At 67.8% G+C, this 12,084-nt stretch overlaps 5 protein-coding genes across 5 annotated transcripts; 4 read left to right on the forward strand and 1 right to left on the reverse strand.

The window, feature by feature from the left end:
• FA09DRAFT_136186 (hypothetical protein) lies at positions 1–737 on the forward strand. Its single transcript, XM_025739103.1, has 2 exons — positions 1–385; positions 542–737. Exons 1-2 carry the CDS (start codon positions 91–93, stop codon positions 610–612), a joined length of 366 nt encoding a protein of 121 aa, XP_025595934.1. The 5' UTR covers positions 1–90; the 3' UTR covers positions 613–737.
• Position 738: 1 nt separating this feature from the next.
• On the forward strand, positions 739–1,456 carry FA09DRAFT_136169 (hypothetical protein). The gene has a single exon (XM_025739102.1). It carries the CDS (start codon positions 807–809, stop codon positions 1,419–1,421), a length of 615 nt encoding a protein of 204 aa, XP_025595935.1. The 5' UTR covers positions 739–806; the 3' UTR covers positions 1,422–1,456.
• Positions 1,457–2,543: 1,087 nt separating this feature from the next.
• FA09DRAFT_331976 (hypothetical protein) lies at positions 2,544–5,583 on the forward strand. Its single transcript, XM_025743259.1, has 5 exons — positions 2,544–3,798; positions 3,869–4,421; positions 4,495–4,852; positions 4,934–5,142; positions 5,215–5,583. Exons 1-5 carry the CDS (start codon positions 2,678–2,680, stop codon positions 5,527–5,529), a joined length of 2,556 nt encoding a protein of 851 aa, XP_025595936.1. The 5' UTR covers positions 2,544–2,677; the 3' UTR covers positions 5,530–5,583.
• FA09DRAFT_311904 (hypothetical protein) lies at positions 5,514–10,241 on the reverse strand. The gene is made up of 5 exons (XM_025740679.1): positions 9,209–10,241; positions 8,811–9,103; positions 6,251–8,728; positions 6,054–6,166; positions 5,514–5,978 (listed from the first exon to the last, which is right to left on the reverse strand). The coding sequence occupies exons 1-5, from the start codon at positions 10,235–10,237 to the stop codon at positions 5,647–5,649; spliced, it is 4,245 nt and encodes a 1,414-aa protein (XP_025595937.1). The 5' UTR covers positions 10,238–10,241; the 3' UTR covers positions 5,514–5,646.
• Positions 10,242–10,426: 185 nt separating this feature from the next.
• FA09DRAFT_331979 (translocation protein) lies at positions 10,427–12,084 on the forward strand. The gene is made up of 5 exons (XM_025743260.1): positions 10,427–10,474; positions 10,529–10,867; positions 11,200–11,466; positions 11,556–11,669; positions 11,773–12,084. The coding sequence occupies exons 1-5, from the start codon at positions 10,472–10,474 to the stop codon at positions 11,983–11,985; spliced, it is 936 nt and encodes a 311-aa protein (XP_025595938.1). The 5' UTR covers positions 10,427–10,471; the 3' UTR covers positions 11,986–12,084.

Raw genomic sequence — 12,084 nt, forward strand, 5'->3', positions numbered from 1 at the left:
GCCCCGTTGCCCCCGCCTCTCCAGCGCTCGCAACATGCCCACTACGGGAGACTCACCGGCGAAATGTGACCCGAGTCGCCGCCGTAGGCCATGAAGGAAGGCGGCTTGTTGGAGACGCACTTCTTGAACTGTGGGGGCAAGTTGCCAAGCGAAGAAGCGTCAGCCGCCGCCGCCGCCGCTACAGCGCCAAACGAGCGGACAAGGAAACACACTCACGTTGAAGTACTGCGGCTCCACTGCCTTGCCGTCGGCCGTGCGCGTCAAGAGGACTGTGGGTCGGCTCGGTCATCAGCCCTCCGCTCCTTGGCCATCTCGCTTGCCTCTCGTTGCATCGCGCCGGGGCAACTCACTCTGGCTGCCCTGTGCATCACGCTTGCCCACGAAGGCCGCATAGCCCTTCTGTCCCACCGCGTCGCCCTCGATGCCGGCAAAGGAGAGCGGGCCAGTGTAGACGGTGGTGCAGTTGAGAATGCCCACGTCGCGCTCGTCGAGCAGCGCCGAGGGCGCGGGCAGAGCGGCGGCGCCGAGCGCCAGCAGGAAGGGCAGCAGAAGGGAGAGCTGCATCGTCGTGAGAGAAAGAGGGGGAGGTGGAGGTGCGAGAGAGCTGGGTGAGAGCGAGACAGAGGGAGCGAGGAGAAGGCTGCGGCTGGGTGTGGAGAGAGCTGGGTGAGGGGAACAAGCAGCTGGAGTACGGGCGGAGCGTTGCCTCTTATACGCCCCACGCTGGCCTCGCTGGGCCGCGGGCTTGCGGCGTCCGTGCTGTGAGGGGCCGCAGCGGGACGAGCTGGCCTTGTGCTAGGCACCACATGCTTGATGCGCATGACGCCGCAAGACGCGTCCCGCAGCGGCAGCCGGCGGGCCGGCACGACGACGCGGGCAGCCGCCAGCCGCAGGCTTCATGCGAGCGAGCGCATGCAGCCAACTTCGCCCTCTCGGCCTGCCTTCTGCGGCGTGTGCGGCGCCTCTCTGCTGCTCAGCTCGCGCCGAGAAAAGAGCACTCCACTCGACTCCAGGCTGTGCTGCTTGCTCCTGTCGTCTGTCCTCCTCTTCCCTCGTGGTGCGCCCCCCCTCCACGCTCTTCCGCCGCTCGCATCCACTCCTCTCCGAGCCCCGACCGCGCGCGCGCGCCGCACAACGCCTCGCCGCGCAATCCTTGCGTGCGGCGCGCAAGGCGCGTCATCGCCGAGTCGCGGACGCATGCCTCAACACTGCTCCTGAGCCGGCTTCATCCCCCGCACGAGCTGCAGCCTGAAGCGGCAAGTCTCGTGTGGCGCAGCGGAGATCCGCGTCCGGCTGCAGCGCGCATCGCAGCTGCAGCGCGCACCGCGAGGCGACGCGGCTCTCCTGCCGCTCTGCCCCCCATCAGCATGCCGCACGCGGCGCGGCAGGCGGCAGGCGGCAGGCGGGCAGCTCCGCCCTGACGCTGGTGGAGCACGCTCCAACTCCTCTTGCCGTGCCTGGTGCTCCGTGAGCCGCCGGCCCGATGCCGCACGCACCACAAGGTCCTTCCCGCTTCTCCCGCGCCCTTGGGCAGACTCGACTTGCCTTCTTCGTCTCTCTGCAAGCATGAAGCTGCGCTGCATCTCTCATGCACGCTTGCACGCTTGCCGAGTGACAAAGGACCTCCGCGGCTGCCGCACAGGGCCCACTTTAGACCACCTCGTGCCACGCCGCCGCGCCGCGGAAGCCTAGACGGCAGCCGCGCAGAGAGGCGCCCGCCTCCTGTCGCGCTGCGCCTGCCGCCGCCATCGCACGCACCCCCTCTCGCATCTCCCTCTTGACGCCCGAGGCCCAGACGTCAGCGGGTGCGGCAGCGGGCAGAATTGCTTGCACCCTCTCCTGTCGCATGACGCCCAACTCTTGCCCGGTGTGCCGCGCGGCTGCCGAGATGAGTGAATTGCTGCATGTGAGCATCGGCAACGCGGGCCGGCCCGCACTGGACTCGTAACGCCGTGCGGCGTCGAGGAGGGGCAGCAGCGATGGCGCGCGCCTCCGAGCCCCCAAGGCCCACGTGTGCTGCGCCAGAAGAGAGGCGTCGTAGGGCCTCCGACGCCCCCGCCTGCTGCTTCTCCACCATGCACCATGCTTCTCACCCGGCATCAGGCTGCCGCCGCGGGAGGAGCATCGGCGTTGCGGAGGAGGGTGGTGCGTGTCATGCAAATGCGTTGTGCGAAAGCGTGCAGGTGAGACATCGCTCGAGGACGCCTCCTCGCAGCCAAGCTTAGGCGCGTCTTTTGGAGCTCAGCCTCGACGACGTGGGAGGCGCAATCCATCTTCCTCCACCTCGAGGTGCGCCACCTCGGGAAGCATCTGGAAGCGCAGCATCTCGCCGCCGCCGCTGCGACGCCGATGCGCATTGCCGACGGCGGGCGAGGATCGCCGCAGCATGAAGAGCAGCTCGGAGTTGCGGCGCTGCTTGCGAGGAGCGCAGGAGGAGCAGCGGGAGTCGGCGCGAGGCCCCGCGACGCGTGAGGAGGGCGCGTGGGAACGGCACCGACGCGTGTCGCGAGCCGGCGGCGAGGCGACCAACACCTTGACGGCCTGCTCTCATCCCCGGCCTCGCCTGGCCCAACCCGCTTCTACCCTCGTGCAGCGCACACCGCCTGCGCGCACCTTGCGGGCGTCTGCCTCTGTGGCGTCGTCGCATCTCCGGCGCCCCCATACGCGGCAGCCAGCCATGGTGCTCTGCGAGCTGCTGCTGCATCTCAGCGGACACTCGTCGCCGCTCTTTCTCGCCCCGGCGCACGCGCCGCTGCACCCACTCTTGGCGCCGCATCTCCACCCCGGCGAGGCCGCGGCGCTGCGATATCTCGCGGCCCTCGCCCACGATGCGCGCGTGGCGCGAGAGTGGGCCACGCGCTGTCTGGACGAGACGCGCAGACGAGCACGAAAGGCAGCGCCAGGCGTTCATGCCGCGGCGGCGCGAGAAGAGGAGGAGGCGGCGGCGGAGCAGCAAGAACTGATGCTGGGCAATGAAGAGGCCGCCGTTGCTGCTGCCATGCTGCGACGCTTGCAGCTGTGGGACGCCGATGTGCAGCGCACGCTCGAGGATGTGCTGCGCTGGCGAGCTGCGCCGCAGAAGAAGGAGGAGGACGGCAAGGCCGTGGGTGAGATGAGCAGCGGCAATGCGCAAGCCACGTCGCTTGCGGCACTGCAGGCCAACTTCTCAACGTGGCAAGCTCCGCTTCGCACCCTCGCCGCGCTGGCCGAGCAGCTCGGCTCGCCGCCTTCCTCGAGCAGTCTCCTCGCCCGCGCCGGCGACGGCGGCACAACAGGAGCCTCGCAAGCGTCGACGACGCCGACACGATGGCGACCCGGACCTCTTCTGGATGTGCTGGCCGCACGCACAGCCGCGGCAGTGGGACCCAGTCGCACACATCTCGAGGCGCTGCTTCTTGCCGCCGAGAGCGTCTGGATGCGTCGCTGTCGCAGCTGGATGTGCGACCTGCGCCCCGCCGGCCTCTTCGTGGCCGCGCGCGTCGAGGAGCAAGAGGCCATGGCGGCGGCCAGAGGAGGCGCGTGGACATGGGCGCCGCTCGCCGTGCCTCGAGCGCTCGCAAGGCAGTCGGCCGAGGCAATCCTCTCCGTAGGACGCGCTCTGCGCGCTCTGCCTCGTTCGGTCGCTCTGCCTGGCTCGCTGCGCGAGGCGCATCGAGCGCTCCTGCTGCAGGAGGAATGCAGACTGTCCACTCCGATCGAGCTGCAACGACGCGTCGAGATGATTCGAGATGAAGTGGGAGAATGGATGTGGGGCAATGTGCTCCGGCCACAGGATGTGAGGGAGGCAGTTGAGGGTCTGTGAGTCCGTTCTCTCCCTCTCTCTTTGCGCTTCAAGAGCCCAGTCTGCTGACAAGAGCCTACGACGCAGTGGCCTCTACTTCCTCCACCGTTCCGGCCTCTTCCACACGTCCTTCCTCTCCGAACTAGCACAGCTCAAGCGCTCTGCTCTGCTCAGTCGCACGGCCGCCTCGGGCACGATCCGCGCGGCCGACGTCGAGGCAGCGTTGCACCGTGCCGCCGCGCTCTCCGACACGCCCTCCGAGCTGCTCTCTCACGTGCGCGTCTCCGTTGCCAAGGGCCGCACCGTGCCCGTGGCCTTCTCCGACGTGCCGCTGGGCATGCCCTTCGTCCTCGCCTACACGCCGCCCTATCCGCTGGACCTCCTCTTCACGACACAGGATGCAAGTGCTTACTCGCAGCTTTGCTCGTACCTGCTCGCTCTGCGCTCCACAGCCACGAGGCTGCGAGAGACTTGGACACGCATGTCGAAGGCGCAGCGCGTGCGAAGACGCTTCACGGGCGCGGGCGAGGGAGGCAGCAGTCGCGCCGAGGAACAAGCGCGTGCGACGCTGCTGAGAAAAGCCTGGGGCACCGCAAGAGAGGGTCTTTGGGTGCTTGAGGCGTTGACGGGGCACTTTCAGGTGCGTCTGCCATCGCGGAGGACTGACAGCAGGGGCGGGAGCAAACATTGACGCTTTTTTTTTGTGAGCGCAGACGGACATCATCGACGTGCAGTACACGCGTCTAGTGGAGCAGCTTGAGGTCGCACACGTAGAGACGGCGCCTCTCTCGGCGCAAGCCTCAGGGCGAAGTCTGCTACGCGCCTCTCGCAGCACCGGTGGAGACGCTTCCTCGCCTGATCTCCACCAGCACGCGGCGCCATCGGCCAAGGCACCGGCGTCGCGCGCAGGCAAGAGCGTACGTGCTCCATCAGTCGCACCCTCGCGAACCGTGCGCACGGCACACACGCTGCAGGGCAGCACGGCGACGGGAGGAGCTCACGAGAGCGTGTTGGACTTTGCGTCGCTGCGAGCGACGCATGCTGCGTTTCTGGCATTTGTGCTGGATGGCTGTGAGTGGGAGTCCCCGCTAGGCTTGCGCATCTTCCATCCCTTCATCTGAACATGCATCACTCTCGATCTCTCCCCTCCAGGCCTGCTCTCCTCGCCGCAAGCCAGCCGCGCCATCCGCGCCATTCTCGACGCGTGTGCTCGTTTCGTAGGGCTCGTCGAGCGCTGGGGAGGAGATGTGCTGCCGGACCTACTCATGGACGGAGCAGGTGTCGATGACGACGAGGAGCACGCGAAGCGCGGGAGCCGGACGGTCAAGGAGCGCAAGGCGGCGCTCGATGAGGTTGCCGAGGTGAGCCCAGTCGCGCCCAGCAGCAGACCAGCGGCAGCTCCTCCGCTGACGCATCATTCGTTTCTGCCCCAGACGCTCTCTGCGAATCTGGACGCTTTCTTCGACCTGCTCCTCGACGCCTCTTCAGGGCCCGCCAGCGCCGCCGCAGCAGGCAGCACCAGTCTCAGCGCCGGTGCCGGCCTGATCTCCGGCACGGCGCCTCCCGAGGCGCACCGGGCGCGCGCCACCGAGGCTCGCCTCGACGCCGACAGCGCGGCGCGAAGGCATCTCGAGCAGCTGCTGCTCAGACTCGACTTCTCGGGCTGGTGGAGTGCGCGCAGCAACGCCGGAAGCGCAGCGCCGCGCGAGGACGAGCACGAGGCAGAGAAGCAGGCCCAGCAGGAATAGCAATGGCAGGCGCTGCGAACGTCCAGAGAGATACAAAATACATGGGGCGGAGAAGGGGGAGAAGGGGGCGCCAAGGAGAAGAGGGGGGGAGGGGAGGAAGGAAGAGAGCGAGACGTCTCACTCAGAGCCCTCGTCCGTGTCGCTGGTGGCGACGACGCGGCGTCTCGCGCGGCGTTGAGGCGCCGCCGGCGCCGCCTTGACGGCCTTGAACGTGGCCTCGCCGCGCTTGCCGCGCGCGCGCTTCTTCGACGCCATCTTTGCGAGGGCGCTCTCCTCCTCGCCCTTTGAGCGGTACTGCTCGAGGATCTGCTCAAACTCGACCAGGTCGCCCTCCATGCCCGCCGCGGCCGCTGCGGCCGCCGCGCCGCCGCCGGGCCCGCGCATGCGGGCCTTCTGCACGATCTGCGAGAAGGCCTCGAACACGCCGGCGTCGTGCAGCTTGTCTTGGTCTGCGCGAGAGAGAACGGGTGAGCAAACAGGGTGGCGTCAGGCACGCGGATGCAGGCGCTCCGGCCACGACGCACAGAACGGCAGGCCCTCGATCAGGCGCTTCATGGAGCGGTCGCTCTTGTACGGCAGCAGCGACAGACAGAATGCAATGTCGCGCCACTGCCTCGGCTCTGCTGTGAGGCGGAAGCTGTGCCGGAGAGAGAAGCGTCAGCTAGGGAAAGAGAAGGGGGGGGGAGGGGGGACTCAGGCCCGCAGCGACACAGCAACTCACCGCTGGCACAGCTTCTCCACGACGTTTTCGGCCTGGCGCTCCTTGTCGATGAACTGGAAGATGTAGCGCATGGTGCTTGCAAACGTCTCCTCGTCGACGGCGTGCTTGCCGATGCTGAGGTGGCTGATGATGTCGGGCAGGTTGTTGTATACGGCATTCTCCTTTGTGGCGAGTTCCGAGAAGAAGAGCTTTGCGAGATCGCTGACGCGTTCCTCGTCGTCCTCGATGCACTTTGCCATTTCGCCCAGCTGGCCCTTGACCTTGATCATGCCGTTGAGGATCAGGTGCGTGAGCACCATGAGCGTGTGCTTCTTGACGCCCAGATCGCGGTCCGCCAGGCCGGCGTAGAGGCGCTCCGAGTTCTCGTCGACGAGACTGCCAAATGACACGGCAATGTCGCCGAGCGCAATGACGATGTTGGAGCGCACCACGGCGTCGCCCGAGTGCGTGAGGATGGAGAGCAGCAGCGGCAGATGCGCCTCGCAGTACTCCGACGAGACACACATGAACTTGCACATCGAGAGCACGGACGCCTTGCGCAGATAGTCGTTGGCAAACGACTTTGGACTGCTGCAGATCTGCGCCACGACGGAGCCAAAGAGCGCCAGCAGGCTGCGCGGGCCGAAGAGCAGCTCCTTTTCGCGCACGTCGCCGACGACGTCGCCGATTTCGTCCTCGGCGTTGCCCGCCACCTGTTCGATGTCGTTCTCCTTTGCGGCTGCGTCAGCCTCGACGGCAGCAGCAGCAGCAGCGGCGGCAGCGGCGCCCTTCTTGCCCTTGCGGCCCTTCTTTGCCGTGCCCGACTGCTCGTCCGCCTCGCTGCTGGCCTGTGCGTTGCTGCTCTTCTCGCTCAGCTTGGCCTTGTCGGCATCGGCCTTGCGACGCTTGTACTCGCGCTCGACGAGCTCGAGGTAGACGATCTGCTTGAGCGCCACATGGCCGACGACGAAGAGCAGCTGAGCCAGGCCAAAGGCCGGCGCCTTGGAGGAGCAGGCGCCCGCCTCGCTCGCGGCCGACGCCGCAGGCGTGCCGCCTGGCGAGCCAGGCCGCTGCGCGGGCGTGCGTGCGCCGTCAGAGGTGGATTCCTCGTCCTCGGCGTCCTCGCGCAGAGGCGACAGGCCGCGCACCGAGCCCTCCTGCTCCTCGTTGACGAGCGTCGGGCCGCGCGGTCCGAACACTCGTGCCGTCATGCTCTTGACGATCTCGGCGCAGAGCGCGTCGGGCTGCTCGCCGAGCTGGTAGATCGTCTGAATGGCGTTCTCCGCCAGGCTGAACCACTCGCCATTGGCCGCCGTGCCGTTCTGCCACATGACGGCGGCGCGCAGCTTGGCGAACATGGGGTGCGTCATGGGGAAGCGCACCTGCTCGTCGGAGAGGGCACCCTTGACCTTCTTGATGCTGCCGCCCACGCGTGCCAGGGCCACACACGTGTACTTTGCCAGCACAATGTCGCGTGCGCCCAGCGGACCGAGGCCGACGCCCAGCAGTGCCTCGATGTGGTCTGCGACAATTTCGCGGCGCGCCACCGCCAGCATGGAGAGCACAATGATGGCGCCGCGGCGCTGCGCGCGCGGCATGGCACGCGGCGCGCCATACACGGCCCAGAGCTTGTTGACGACGTCGGGGTGGACCATGTCCTCGGCACACATGGTGCGCAGCAGCTCCTCGAGGCTCGTCAGCTCGGCGAGCGTGGCGCCAAAGGTGCGCTCGACCATGTTGCGTGCGATGCGCGCCACATTGTCGCGCGGCGAGAGGTCGGGCAGCGGCTCAAAGTACAGCGCGCGGTAGACCTCGAGCAGCCGCGAGCGAATGCCCTTGAGCTGCGCGCCATCCTCCATGACGAGGGCATTGTCCTTCGTCCAAATCAGGTGCACCATCTTGCGTACGCCGACCGTGGCGCCAGGCAGGCGGTACTCGTGCGCGACGCGGAAGAACTCCATCGACTCGAGCACCTCGGCCTTGCTCTTGCTGACCAGCAGCTGCACCAGCTCGTCCATGGCGCCGCTGAGCTGTGCGATGAAGTGCAGCGCATCGGCATAGTAGCGCCGCGTCAGACGCAGACGCATGACCTTCTCCGCGTCTTCGCTGCTGAGAGACGAGCCCTGGATCAAGTCGAGCCCTGCGCTCGAGCGCCGCTTGTTCGTGCGCCGCTCGGCGCGCTTGCGAGGCGTCGCCATGACAAGCGAGTCCTCGACGTCGTCGTCCTCTGACTCCTCCTCATTTTCCTCATCTGGGCCTTCATTCGGCAGGTCAAGCAGACCCTCGTACGTCTTGAGCTCGGCGTCGACGACAGCTAGGCGCGCAGTCCACTCGGGCTCGTCGAGGTCGCCGCCGTGCAGCACGCCGTAGGGGTGCGTGAGGATGAGACGCGTGAGCAGCGCAATGGCAGCCTTGCGCACACTCGAGCTCTTGTCGCGCAGTGCCTGCACGCCAAAGTCGGCGAGCATCGTGCGCTGAGACGGAAACTTGGCTTGCAGGCTGGCGCAACCACGTCAGTCAGGACCCAGAAGGGGGGGGGGGGGGCAGCTTCACACCATCGCACGATGTGCATCCAACTCACTCGCAGAGGCGCGTGCACACCTGCACGCACTTGACGCGCACGTACGAGTTGACATCGAGGAAGCGCTCGAAGAGGAGCTCCCAGAAGTGCTTGACCTGCTTCTTGCGCGCCTCTGCACTGCCGCGCTGCGCGTCTGCGCTGCCCGCGTTGCCGCCCATGGCGTTAGTGGAGTCCAGGGCGGCGAGGCCCTCGACCTCTGCCGCCGCCGCGCCCGGCAGCGCATCGTCCGTCGAGGTCAGCTCCTTGATGAGATAGCCCAGGATCTCGAGCAGCGCGTTGCGCATCGGGTAGGACTGTCGCAGCGCACGCGTCAACAACTCCTGCCACATACTTGTGCACAACCTCCAGCTCTCGCGCCCTCCACACACACACACGTGCAAGAAAAAAGCAAGACTCACCTCGCTGTCCAGGTGCTTCATCAGCAGGCTGATGGAGCGCAGCACCGTGCGCGGGCACAGCTCGGTGAAGCGCACGAGGAAGCGGGCAAAGGCGCGCGGACTGCGCGTGTCGATGCCGCCAAACTCGCGCGCGCCCACGTCGCGCAGCACGTCGTCGGCCAGACGTTCGTAGTCGTACTCTGCGCGCAGCAGCGCCAGCAGCTCGGCCATGGGCTCGGCCAGATGCTCGTAGTACGCCAGCGCCTGGGCGATGGAGGCCTGCACGGCAAACGCCTGCGCGTGGCCCTTGACGGCGGCACACACGACGCGGAAGATGCCGGCCTTGATCGCCGGCACGCGCAGATGCGCCTCGGTCTCCTGCAGCAGCAGCGCCGGGCGCAGCGCGCACGCAACGAAGGCATCGCGAGTCGCCGCGGCGGGGAAGAGGAGGGCGGTGCTGAGCTTGAGGGAGCGGGCGAGCAGCATGAGCAGGCCGGGTAGCACGCCCTCCCAGTCGTAGCCGCTGAGATCCGCGCTGGCGGCCGAGGCAGCCGCCGCGGCCGGGCGCGTCGCGGGCATGCCGGCCTTGGCGCCGCGCCCTCGGCGGCCCTTGGGCACGGGTGCGGCGGCGCGCTCCTCGCGCGTGCCCGCGGCGCGCTCGGCGACGTGGATGAGCCACTGCAGGGCAAAGGCGAGGCGCTCGAGGACGGGCGCCCAGGCGCGGTAGGCGTCGGTGCCCTCGGGCAGGGCGGCGGCGGCGCCCTCGAGGGCGGCCGTGTAGGCCGAGGCGAGGGCGTCGAGGAGCGTGATGCGCTGCACGCCGCCGAGCAGGGCGTAGTGCTTGACGAGCGAGAGGAGCTGGGCGAAGGTGTGCGCCTCCTCGACGGCCGCGGGCGCGGCGGCGAGGGCATCGACGAGGCGCGTGAGGGCCGCGCCGACGGCGTCGCAGTCGGCGCTGCTGCTCCACGGCTGCTCGCCGGCGACGGCGTAGTCTGCATCGCGCACGGCGAGCAGCTCGTCGGCCAGGACAAAGTCGGGCAGCGACGACATGGCGGCGTGGTGGTGAGGCGCGGGATGCGTGCCGCGCGTGGCAGGCGCAGGTGTTGCTCTCGGCGAGCGGAGGCGCGTCACGCCAACACGGCCCGCCGCGCGCCGGCGTCACGTGCGCATTCCTCGCACGGGCGCCGCAAGCGTGGCGCCGCGCGTGGGCTGCGATTGCGCCCTCCTTCTTGACCCTCTCCCACCTCTTGCGCCTCGCCCACCTCCGCCCGCCTCCCATTCGCCATGGTGCGTCCTTCTGGCGCCTCGGGTCTGCCTCCTTCCATCTGACACGCGCCGCAGGAGCAGCAATCCGCCGCGCCTCCCGCCGCGCGTGCCCTCGTCGAGTTTCTGCGCGCCTCCTCCACGGGGCCCAAGACGCGCGTCGGCCTCCTGGGCGGGCAGCGCCGCGATCACTTCAAGGGCAGCGGCGCCGTCAAGGCACTGCTGGCGCCTGCCTACAAGAAGGCACAGGCCAAGAAGAAGAGCACGCTGCCGCCCATTGCCGACGAGGAGCAGGCGGAACAGGCGCTGCACGCCGTCATCCCTTATGCCTTCTTCCTGCGCGTCGACCGCGCAGAGTCGGGCGGCAAGGAGCGCCACATCCAGGTCAACCAGATGCAGCTCTTCCGGCAGGACCTCGTGAGTTGTTGTTGTTGCGCCAGCGGCGGCCAGAGGGGGGGAGGGGGCGGGCGGGCGGCGGCGGAGGACGGGGTGCCATTTGCGCATTCAAACGCACGCCTTTGGGGGGGGGGGGGGCCCGGCCCCAAAGGGGGGGGCCGCACGCCTCCAGCTGAAGCTGGCTCTTCGTGCACGTGCGACGGGGCCTGTCTAGCATTCGGGCTTGCCATGGGTCTTGCGCCTTTCTGGGCCATCATTGTCCCCCACACCAGCCTGTGTTTGCATGCTTTCTCCAACTTCTCCGCTAATCGCCCTCGCCCCTTTTGCTTCCACTAACCCCGCGCGCAAAACAGTACTACGCCTGGTTCTACGACGGCTCGCAGCTGCTGCTGCAGCTCTCGGGCTTCGGCATGATTCTCCTCATGCTAGCCGGCGTCATGTTTCCGCTCTGGCCCGCCTCGCTGCGCGTCGGCGTGTGGTATCTCTCCATCGGCGTGCTGGGCCTCATCGGTGCCTTTTTCGGCCTCGCCATCCTCCGCCTCATCTTCTACTGCATCTCCCTCGTCGTGCTGCGCCCCGGCGTCTGGATCTTTCCCAACTTGTTCGAGGATGTTGGCTTTGTGAGTCGAGTCTCTTTGCGCGGCTGGTGCAGGCCTCTTGCGGCTCGCCGGCCCCAGCTGACCCTAACCCCCCCTCCTCCCTCTCAAAGGTCGACTCGTTCATCCCGCTCTGGGCATGGGACATTCCCGCGCCCAAGAAGAGCAAGAAGCCGCGTGCCGTCGATGGCAGCGAGGCTCAGAGCACGGGACAAGCAGCCATTGCAGTGCGTGCCCCCCCCCCCCTTCCCTAAGCTCGCAAAGGGCAACGCGCTCGATCACTCCCTTGTTTTCGCTGACGACCCGCTTCTTAACTTCTTCGGCGTGCAGAACCTGCCCGGTCAAGCCGGTCCCGCAGAGGCAAACGTCTCGAGCGCGCCCGAGGCGGCGCCCTCTGCGCCGGCCGCTACGCCCAAGAATCGCGGCAACGGCGGCGGCGGCGGCGGTGGCGCTGGCGGCGCGGCGGCAACTGCGTCGCAGCAGCAGCAGACGCCGGCGCGTCGGATTGAGCGGCCCAGTGAAAACCTGAGTGCTCTCGACTGATGTGAGATGCAAAGGCCGCTGTAGAAGGGGGCAAGAGGGGGGCAGCTTTACGCGCGTCGCACAACAACAACACACACATCAATGAACGAGTCGATTGAA

The sequence above is a fragment of the Tilletiopsis washingtonensis genome (assembly GCF_003144115.1).
Source record: "Tilletiopsis washingtonensis strain MCA 4186 unplaced genomic scaffold FA09scaffold_21, whole genome shotgun sequence".
NCBI lineage: Eukaryota > Fungi > Basidiomycota > Exobasidiomycetes > Entylomatales > Tilletiopsis > Tilletiopsis washingtonensis.

Bases quoted from the DNA above. Each gene is read 5' to 3' on its own strand.
- FA09DRAFT_136186 (XM_025739103.1), top strand. From the start codon at position 91: ATGAAGGAAGGCGGCTTGTTGGAGACGCACTTCTTGAACTGTGGGGGC. The intron at 386-541 runs GCCGCATAGCCC...GCCAGCAGGAAG, and splicing joins CATCACGCTTGCCCACGAAG to GGCAGCAGAAGGGAGAGCTG.
- FA09DRAFT_136169 (XM_025739102.1), top strand. From the start codon at position 807: ATGCTTGATGCGCATGACGCCGCAAGACGCGTCCCGCAGCGGCAGCCG.
- FA09DRAFT_331976 (XM_025743259.1), top strand. From the start codon at position 2,678: ATGGTGCTCTGCGAGCTGCTGCTGCATCTCAGCGGACACTCGTCGCCG. The intron at 4,422-4,494 runs GTGCGTCTGCCA...TTGTGAGCGCAG, and splicing joins CGTTGACGGGGCACTTTCAG to ACGGACATCATCGACGTGCA. The intron at 5,143-5,214 runs GTGAGCCCAGTC...TTTCTGCCCCAG, and splicing joins CGCTCGATGAGGTTGCCGAG to ACGCTCTCTGCGAATCTGGA.
- FA09DRAFT_311904 (XM_025740679.1), bottom strand. From the start codon at position 10,237: ATGTCGTCGCTGCCCGACTTTGTCCTGGCCGACGAGCTGCTCGCCGTG. The intron at 9,104-9,208 runs GTGAGTCTTGCT...GCGCTGCGACAG, and splicing joins TGAAGCACCTGGACAGCGAG to TCCTACCCGATGCGCAACGC. The intron at 8,729-8,810 runs GTGAGTTGGATG...TGGTTGCGCCAG, and splicing joins GTGTGCACGCGCCTCTGCGA to CCTGCAAGCCAAGTTTCCGT.
- FA09DRAFT_331979 (XM_025743260.1), top strand. The intron at 11,467-11,555 runs GTGAGTCGAGTC...TCCCTCTCAAAG, and splicing joins TGTTCGAGGATGTTGGCTTT to GTCGACTCGTTCATCCCGCT. The intron at 11,670-11,772 runs GTGCGTGCCCCC...TTCGGCGTGCAG, and splicing joins CGGGACAAGCAGCCATTGCA to AACCTGCCCGGTCAAGCCGG.